This window comes from Myodes glareolus, chromosome 7, assembly GCF_982192425.1.
Source record: "Myodes glareolus chromosome 7, mMyoGla1.1, whole genome shotgun sequence".
In the NCBI taxonomy this organism is placed as follows: domain Eukaryota; kingdom Metazoa; phylum Chordata; class Mammalia; order Rodentia; family Cricetidae; genus Myodes; species Myodes glareolus.
In genome coordinates, this window is record NC_142032.1 from 34,930,611 (window position 1) to 34,940,595 (window position 9,985).

Consider the following 9,985-nt stretch of genomic DNA (forward strand, 5'->3'; position numbering starts at 1 on the left):
CTCATTTACACAAGGAAGACAGTGGGTACCCAAATGTCCCTATTTGTCTAAAAGGTGATGGAGGAAAGAAAGATGGAGAGCCAGTCAGATTGATAAAGGATCCTCTAAAGAGAAACAAAGACTGGAAGCTTTTCAGCCATGCTTCTCAGATTCTTAGCTTCCTAAGCACTTTGAGAGGCTATGACTAGGCAGAAGGTGCTCCCTGCTTCTGTTTAGTTCTCTGTCTCATGCACAGCCTGAGGAGTTCAGCCACTAAGAGTGCAGAGACCTCAGCCACCCGCCCAGAACATGGTGGGTTTTCCCTGCAGGTTCCAAGGAGATTCTACCTCCCATCTGAGTGTTCCTCTGAGACCACTGGTGCTCGGAGGTCCAGGACTGAAAGCACCACATGAATTAAGAAGCTTTTGGATCTCAGAGCTTTGGGGATTATAGGATTGTAGACCTGAAGTCTATTTTCATCCATGAATGTTAAATCTCAAATTCACTATTACGGTTCATAGAGGGAACAGAGTGGGCATGAAATCATCCACAACCGAGTTTCTTTTCATTGCTAAGCTGAGTTAAAGTCACAGTAAGACATAAATAACCTTGGGAGTGGAAATTCTGGGGACTCTGTACCCCGGAATCTGTCTGCTCTGAAATGTGGGAAGATGAAGTAAATACAGTTTTCAATGGGCTCCTTAAAACTGCAGTGTTCACAGGAAATAGCCTGGGGCTAAAGGGATGGGGGAGAGGCAGGGACCCTGGAGTTGCCTCCATCATAAGCCAGAGAGACTCTTGGTGTTAGTTTAGGAATATGAAAAGGGTCCTCTATTGTCAAGAGATTAAACTGTCTAGGTTTTCTGCAAGCTCTATTTTTTTTTCTAGTTTTTTGAGACAGGGTTTTCCTGTGTAACAGTTTTCTGTAAACCAGGCTGGCCTTGAATTCACTGAGATCCTCCTGTTTCTGCCTCCCAAGTGCTGGAATTAAAGGTGCGCTGCCACCACCTGGCTTCAGCTCTAATATTAAGCAAGAATACCTCTCTCCTTTTGAGCCAGGAGATTTGAGGTCACTTATATCTACCCAGTTATGTGGCTGTAAAAGTTAGTTGTGTGTGTGTGTGTGTGTGTGTTTTCGAGAAAGGGTTTCTCTGTGTAACAGTCCTAGCTGTCCTGGAACTCGCTCTGTAGACCAGGCTGGCCTCGAACTCACAGAGATCTGCCTGTCTCTGCCTCCCGAGTGCTGGGATTAAAGGTGCGCTGCCACCACCCCCAGTTAAAGTTAATAATAGATGTCCCAAAATGTCAAGGAATGTCCTGCTTCTGTTGCCACTTGTATATATGTCACCAGACTTCAAGCTTACACGAAGGCGTTCATGCCCCAGGAGCGGTGCTCACCTAAATAGTTAACACTGACTGCTACCCACACCCAGCAGTTCACTGGCTCCAGGAGGCATGGGGTTGAGTGCACGGGGATGTCAGCTTGCCATTACCTAACTGTCTCTGTGAGGGTTAACTTGGAAAACCAGCACGTGTGCTTCAGTAAAACCCATGCACTGGCCTGACAGTGACTAGCCTCGCTGGCCTTCAGGATGGGCCACGGATTTCCCGATAGGCCTTGAGTAACTTCCTGGCATGAGTCTTCTGCGTGGATACCTAGGGTATTAAGAAGATGCCGAGAGTATCAGGCTCAGAGAGAACTTGAACCTCTTGGTGGGGGGGATCTCATGTTGCCACACTCTGCCAGGCTCAGCATTCAGTTCACTTGCCTACACATGAAGGTGTTCTCACCCGCCGGTATTTCTCCAGTCCATTGCTTTTGGCACTTCTAGGGCCTCCAAGGGCATTTATTTTTAGTCTACCTCATCTCTACTGCTTGCTAATTTAATGCCAGTCCTTCTATTCAGAGGCTGAAACTCCTTTTAGGACAGGCCGACTTCTGAGTCAGCAAAATAAGTTTTCCTACAGGAATGAGAGGCTGTCAGAGGGAAACACCGCAGCAAGGTGGCCTGGAAGAGATCCTGAGCCGCCGGGGAATGAACTCCACACTTCAGCTGTCACAAGCTGTTCCATTGACACCTGGCCGAGAGCATCTTACATTCAAAGATATACCCAAATGCTTTGTGTTGTTGGTCAATTGCTGCCCTAAGACTTCTCACGTCTTAACTCATTAGTTCTATGTGACCTTTCCCCCTTTGCTCTTTACAGTTTGGACAAAGAAGGAACATACAGTATTTTACCAAGATTACTCTGGGCTGACCTAAGATTTGAACTCAGGTTAGATTCTGGCTCTAAATGCCATGCTACCAAGAACACAAACCACAGTAACCAACTAGACACTATATAATTCTGGAACTATTCCATCTGCTTGGAATTTAGCTAGTACAGTCTGCTTGTATCGATTAGGAGTGAAAAGGTTTCCCATCTCAAAAAGACACTCTACAGTACAGTTTTACGGATGAGACGGGGCCCTCTTTCCTGTTCTTTTCGTAGCCTTTTAAATATGCTGCTAGAACTCCTGTGATGTTTTTTTCTAGAAGGACTGAGTCTCTTGATTTTCTTGCGTGGGATGCACCAACCCAGTCATAACCCCACCTTATCTACCTGGGGATAGAGAACCACTCAGGGGACACCAGCGTGAAGACCAAGAAGTTACAGCAGCAACAAATCATGGAAGAGGCTTTGTTCTCAAGGTTGTAACACTGAATATACTGTTAATCCCCCTAAGCCCTCATGACTGTCACTGTGTGCAGACAGGAGATAAATGGAAGTGTTTTATAACAGACATGTCGATGACAGCCTGAGCACAGCTTTTGGGGACACTGTATAGGTAACATTCAAACAGAGGCCTTAGCAGACATGCAGAGTCAAGCGGCGTGTTCCCAAACTTACCCTCTTCTCGTGTCTTACTTAGCTTTAGTTGGCTTGTCTCTTACTCTAAATCAGTAGCCCAAGAGGGAGCTCGGATTCTTCTTCCCTGACACTGGGTCATCAAATCCTGGCCACGTCTAATCCCTCATTTCTCACTTGATCTAAATTTAAGTCACCCTTCCCTTTGCCTCCAGGCTGTCTCCTTCTCTCTCCAAATTAAGACTGTGATTTAAGCCCCTCAGAATAGCCAGACAGGCCAAGGATAGGATCATTTCCTGACTTCCCACTGACTCCAGGATTGAGTCTCTGCTCCCTACCAGCTTCCCTTGACTTCTTCCTTTCATTCATCACCCACCATCTGCTCAGGCTACCACAGCTGAGCTAACAGCTCTAAGGGGTTCCCCTTACTTCCCCTGCCTTTGACCATGTTCACCAATGTTTTGTTTCTGTTTGTCCATATGGTTCCTGCTGTCTTCCCCATAGGAGAACGTTCAGATAACACCTCCTCATTAAGGTCCAATGGACCCTTAAGTATTTCCCCAGAGACAAATATGATCTGGCTTCTTTCCTAAAACTTTCCATACCTGTCCCAGTGCCACAGTGCACTTAGGGCTTGTCACCTAGCATCCAAAGATTGGCGAAGTCCTAGCCAACAGTCATGAATGTATTAGTTGGTTAATGAATTAACCCGTAAGTCTGTTGTGCATCATAGACTTTTGTCAACATATTTTTCCAGCTTTTCTGAACTTGAAAGGAAGTGTGGCCTGTTCAATGAAGTTTTGCCTGCTAGAACACTTTGAAAGATAAAGTTTAAGAGGTACCCGCTGCCTATACCAGTGAGGGTACTTTCATCTTGTCTGGGTGGCAAGTAATCATTAAAAAACAACCTACCTTGCCCATCTGTCTGCCATAATTAGTGTGGCAGCCACATTTCCACACGAGAGAGATTCTAACACACGTGGCAGATCTGGTAAGGTGAGGAGTTAGCTGTGTCAGACCCAAGGCTTACTTCTGGCATGCTCTTGCTCTTTGGGAGTGCTGGCAATAGCCCACTGTGGTTTAAACCATCGCCTTCACAGGACCATTGGCAGAGAGAAAAGCCCTTCTGACGTTGGCATCGTGAAGTCTAAGTTGCTGGTGATGGTAGGGAAACATCATGAGCTATAATCAAAGCAGCATGTGGGGACTCTCACGGCATCTTCAGCTGATGTCTGTGGCTTTCGTGACTAAGAACCCCCTCTGCTCACTCCATTCACAGCTTCTCTGCTCAGCTCTCTTGGGATCTTGAATTTCCTGGTTTGACTTCCCACAAAAGAACCAAAATGGCACAAAGAGGCCAGCTCTCTGTGCTGGTCCATCAAGTGGTCCTGAGCAGACGGACAAGGGGGACAGGCTTCAGTGTCTAGCCTGCCTGCTAAATCGCCCTGCCAGCTAAGAACTTTGACCTTAGGAAAGCATGCTTGGGCAAGGTGAAGATCAGCGACAGTCCTGGAGACCAGAATAGTATACACTAACCGTCTGTGCCGGAAATGCTAAGTTATAAACGTGTGAACTCTCAAACGTCAATCATCATTTCCTGGCAAACTGCACGTTCTCCTACCCCCTCACCTCCACTGCCAATACTATTTCTGGGCACACAACAACTGGCCACCTTGCCAACCCAGATGCCCCAAGTTAGTGGCAAGACTGGCCACTCTAGTGAGTGCCTAACCTTTCCAAATTGTAGTTTCTTGCCCTAAATGCACTTCTTAAATGTTGGCTCTGGTGTACTCTCTCCCCTCCCCACATGGCCACTCTCCCACACGACGCTGGCAAGATGCCGTTTGCAGAAACGCTGAAACATTTCTGGACAATCTCTGTGCTTACTCTCCCTACACACAGCAGATTCTCTCTTACGCTTTTAATTTAGAGCCTAGGAATGACTGGCAGGCCCAAATCATCCAGGGTTCTGCGCAAGAAGGCAAACCGGGCCCAGTTTAAGGGGGTACCTGCTTTCTCAGTTAGTTAACAACAGTTAGCACATCTAACTTGTTGGGACTTACCACTATCAGGGCCTTGAGTGTAAATTAACACTAGAGCTTAACAGAGAGATAGCGATTTATATCAAAAACAAATATAGAGAGAAAAATTGAGCCAGTTTTCACTTACAAAATCAGGCTCTCAAGAACTGGGTTATATGATGCCTTGGGGACCCCAGAACAAGCTACCAGTCCTCAGGTTGTCCCCTCCTCAACGAGGAGGAAAGACAAACTTAGATTACTCCTGTTCAATATGTACACTGCCCTCATAACCTCCAAAGAAGGGCTTTTGTTTTTCCTGAAAGTCTTCTACTGCACTGTAGTCTGGGTGATCTCTTGAGATTACTTCAAGTTAGAAGACTCTATCTCCTAATGTGTGAAGGGCAGCTGCCTTAGCCTGCTGTGAAACTTGCTTGTGTAAGCCAGGTATATGTGTGACAAGCACCATTTCAGACCCATTTCGACTCTGTAATGTGCTTAATGTCTCATAGGCTAGTGCGTGACAGCAGCTTTCCGAAGCAAGGCCAATGACGCCAATCAGGGCCAGGGCCAGAGGCTGAAGAGGGAACTACCCCATCTCCATCCTGTTTTCTTTACTAAGAACAACTTTGCACTCTGTGAGGGGCTAGGGAATATTTCCTATACATTTTCTCTTTCTATGCTACTTGGTAAGTGGTAGGGTTTGAGAATCTAAGCCTGAAGTCCTATCTGCACCCTTAACCTTAGGGCTGTGCTCTAGGACATTAGGTTCTATTAGTCTGACATTGTTCAGGGAACAGAAAGGGGATCACAACACCACTCTAGCTCTCCTGAAACCTCACAAAAGTATTAGAGATGAATCCTGTCCATGGTTATTCAGTTTTTTAAAAGAAAGCAGAAGCCCAATGGTCAGCTGGTAATTGTTTGGAAGGTAGAGACCACCACCTTCACAAGTTCTGCACAGTGTTGGCAAACACAGTCTGTCGGCCTGACGTCTTAACACATGCCAGCTCTGCCGCACTTGGCCTTTATGTTCATGCTGTAGGTCTCTGGAGACTCAAGCATAAAGAGTTGAAATATCACAGGGCCAACACTGGAGTTTCTGGTAGGAGAATGATTCTAGCCAAAAAGGTTGTTCCAGGCTTTAGGAAATGAACTTCCCATCGAGTTGGGATTATGACCCTCTTTTTAAAAAGAACACCTTTGGCTGGGTGGTGGTGGCTCACGCCTTTAACCCAGCACTCAGGAGGCAGAGGCAGGTAAATCCCTGTGAGTTCAAGGCCAGCCTGGTCTACAAGAGCTAGTTCCAGAATAGCTAGAACTCATACACAGGGAAACCCTGTCTTGAAAAACCAAAGGCGGGGGGAACACCCTTGTCTACAAGGCCTTTCTTGGATGTAGATGAGATGGCTATGGTCTCTCTCTTCTCTTGGTGCACTGGTAGGCCAGGCATTATTTCTCCTGGCCTTCCAGATTACTAGCACTGCTGGTAAGTCACTCGCTCCCAGAGTAAAGATGTAAGAGCATTGGTCATATTGGAAGAGCTCTTGCAGAACTCTGGCTTTGAAGACTAGACAGCATCTCACATCTTATACCTAGGCTGGAGGAAAGAGTCCCAGAGCCCCCGTGTATTTTGTCATCAGTCGTTGTGACGCCTCTTGTTAGCCTCACTTAAGTTCCTTGCAAGAAACTAGCACAAACCCGCTGACGCATGTCAGGTAGGCTGGAGCAGGCTTTGAGTGGGTATGGATATTGGCGGACAGGGAGAAAGGCTACACGGAAAATTTGAGCATAGAAGGCCAGGAGTTGAAAAAATCAGTCCACATATCTTGATATTTTGAACTTGAGACATGGACGGTCTGGGTTGGCTTGGGATCAATACCTGCTTCAACCAACTCCATGTTTGGGCAGTTCAGAAAGAATTGCTTCCCCTACTCTAATGGTTTAGGTGTGTCAGGTTCTCCTTTCCACTTTTTGCTGCACCATCATCTTCCACTTGCAGTAAGGGAGGAGCAAAGCATACTCCTTGCTCCTTGCTTTACGGATCCCAACTGAACAGCTTCTGACTTTGGACTAGCTCAGTGCAGCAGCCTGGGATGCTTTCCTACCACCCCATAAAAAGCAGCACCTAATGTAAAGTTAGCACATCAAAAGTTCCCAGAACACAAAAGGGACCTGCAGCTAAAGTGACTCTTTTCTCTTACCTCCCTGGATCACAGTCAATATTGCATTTTTATACAGTCATGTTTTGAAATATTACAAAATACATAACACAAGTCAAGTCACTTTTTCTGAGGGATGGTTTAATAAGTTAGCGTTACTCATCCATTAATGATTAATGCCAGCGTCTGAAATTTTCTGTGAAGCAGGGACTTCTCTGGGCTTGTTGGCTCGCCACACATAGTACTCCAGCCTCACTACACATGGCCTCTCTTCAGAGTGCAGCGGGAGAAAGCACCAGAAGGAACAGCCCCTCTGAGCCTGGCTGATCTTAAAGGTAACCCAGCTGGGGCAGCTCAATTAAGTTCGTGAAAACACGTGACCAACCTAAACGCAATCCAGTTACCAGCCAATCGCATGGGGCAGAAAAGCCCTGCCCAGCTTCTCACGCTCGGGACAGCGGAGCCAAAGGCTCAGGGGCGCTGGGAGATTAAACACCCCAGCATAGGTCGACAGACTGCTTGACCACACACTTGAAAGTTCGCTCTCACTCGAGGACACACGTGACCACACACAGGTCGACCTTCTAAGCTATCCGGCGACAGGAGATGGGCACTGTGGACTCTCTAGAGCTGGGACAGTATTCTGCCCTAATTACCTAGAGCTGGTTGGCAAGCAAGCACTTTGGTGTCACCTCTTAAGACCTCTAAGACCTCTTAAGTGGCTTGCCGAGGAACAAACGGGACCTTGTTGGGAAGGCGTCTTATTGCCTGCTCTGGAAAGTTGTGCGACCAAGATGGGAGACTGAAAACACACAGGGATCCCAAGTCAGTGCGCTAACCCCTGGGGACATACGATAGTGACCCCCGACCTCCCCAAGCTACAGTCACACCCCAGCTCTAGCACTACATCTTCGATTTATTGTGTAGAATAAAGGCGAACTGCCGTCACTATACTGGGACTCAGTTTCTTGGGGGAGGGGGGAAGCGTAACCCCGGACGAGGCTCGGCAAAGTAACCTGATTAAGTCTGGATCCTACTCCCCTCCCCCGTTCAGTTATCACAGAGACCCAGAGATATACAAACGCCGCATTAGCGGCGGAATCCCCGGGGAAGGAAGGAAGAAAAGCACTCGGAGGACAGTCCAGTTGGAAGCCACACTTGGAGCCTGAGAGACGGCCCGGCGCCTGGGGAGTCGCAGTCCCGGTGCGCAGGCTGTGCACTTGTCATGGCTCGGCCTCCAGGCTGCCGCCCACCGAACGTGCGCCAGCTCACGGCTGCGCGAGGACTCCCTGCCCGGCCGGCACCTGGCGCCCGGTGTCCTCGGAGACGCCCACCTTCACCCACAGAGCGCTCTCAACCCTGCTTAAGTCTGAGGGGCGCACCCGGGCTTTCGGGCCCGGTGCTTTGCCACGGTCCTAACAGCACGCCTGGCAGAGGAGGCAGAACCATTGTTCAGTGCCTCCAAAGCTCACATCCCCAAACCCTTGTCGGGGGAGATGAAAATCGTGTAAAACAGAGGTTCTGGGAAGAAAGGGGACATAGGGGGATGACAACAAGTTCAAGGGACGCTTTAGGACACCCTAAACCCCACCGGCCCCCGGGCCCAGCTCTTAGTAGCCTCGGTTCTGACAGCTCAGAGGCGCCACCCGGGCGGGGAGGGGAGACAGGAGAGGAGCGCGGAGAGGCGCCTCCTAGGAGGGGGTTGGCAAGAGGAGCCTCAGGGCCCCCCAAAACGCAGCGATCGCGGGCGCCCCGGCTTGTTACGGGCCGAGTGCGGAGGGGCGCGTCCCCACTCACCGCTTGCAGAGGCGCCGCTGTCCCGGGGCGCCCAGCACAGCGCGAGCAGCAGCCACAGCGCCCAGCGCGCGGACGTGCCCATGCTGCCCGCCCGGATGGTGCCGCCGCCGCCGCCGTCGTTGTCGCCGTTCGCTCCGCACAACAAGTTACCAGCCCTTCGGAGAGGAGGAAGGAGGTGGGGGCGGGGAGGGAGGAGGCGAGGAGGAGGGGGAAGGAGTGAGGAGCCCGGAGCACGGAGAGCGCGGAAGGAGCGGGTACCCCTTCCCTGCAACTTGAACGCTCTACTCCCCGCCAGCCACCCACCCAGCCACCCACCCGGTCACCTCCCCCCGCCGAGGCCGCGGTGTGCGCGCGGACCCTGCGGGCGGAAAATAATGCAGGCGTTGCAGAGGAGGGGAGGGAGAGGGGAGGGGACGGCGCGGGAGGAGGGGGCGGGGAGCCCGTTCTCCAGGGACAGCGGAGGCGAACGGTCGGGGCACCCACTCGGGCGGCGGTAGGAGCACAGCAGAGAGGCGCGGGGACCCCAGCGGGGAAGCTCAGCCTAGCAGCTCCCGCACGCACAGCTCTATCGCGCGCGGTGCGGAGGGTGCGGGGGCAAGTGGCAGCGTGCGTGCGTGAGTGGCAGTGACTGGGGCTGTCGCCGCCGCCATCCGGACGGCTCTAGGGGCCCGGCTGCTCCGCGCGTCCGCCCGGGGCTCACGGGGGACCCGGGGCGGCCGCTGGTTGGCTCGCACACCGTCCTCACCTCCAATCCCGGGTGCCTGTCCTAATTTCCTGATCCAGGGAACCTGCGGCCGCAGCAGCTGTGCGCTCCCTAGCTCCCTACAGTCGCTACTGTACCCTTCTGGCGCCGGGGCCGAGAGCGCTGATGCAACTATTGCTGCTGTTGCCACCGCCTCCGGGCTGTCAGTTGAGGGGTCTGGGGGCGGCAAGAAACCCTCTACCTCCCTCTCCTGAGCCCCATAGGAAGGGCTGGTATTGTGAGGTCGGTAGGTAGCATCTTCCTGGGAACTCTTCTTTCCAGCCTGAAAGTGATGAAGAGGAAGAGGAAGGCAGCGAATACTCCATTGCTCCGCGGTGGGGTTCGGAGTCCCGTCTCGAAGGCAAATTGAGATGCCATTTTGTTAAAAATTAAATGTGTCTTTAAGTAAGAGTGTGTGTGTGAGAGAGAGAGAGAGA

The 9,985-nt window shown here is 50.8% G+C and overlaps 1 protein-coding gene across 4 annotated transcripts in view; it reads right to left on the bottom strand.

Moving 5' to 3' along the window:
- Positions 1 to 9,066, bottom strand: part of Vldlr (very low density lipoprotein receptor) — a 34,203-nt gene extending 25,137 nt beyond the window's left edge. For 2 of the 4 annotated variants that reach the window (XM_048438761.3, XM_048438758.3), the window contains exon 1: positions 8,807 to 9,065. In XM_048438761.3, the coding sequence (XP_048294718.3) occupies positions 8,807 to 8,888 (82 nt within the window). In that variant the 5' untranslated portion in view covers positions 8,889 to 9,065. Of the gene's footprint in view, positions 1 to 8,806 lie in introns of all 4 variants that reach the window. The other 2 variants (XM_048438760.3, XM_048438759.3) reach the window with 2 other exon arrangements.
- Positions 9,067 to 9,985: the final 919 nt, after the last annotated feature.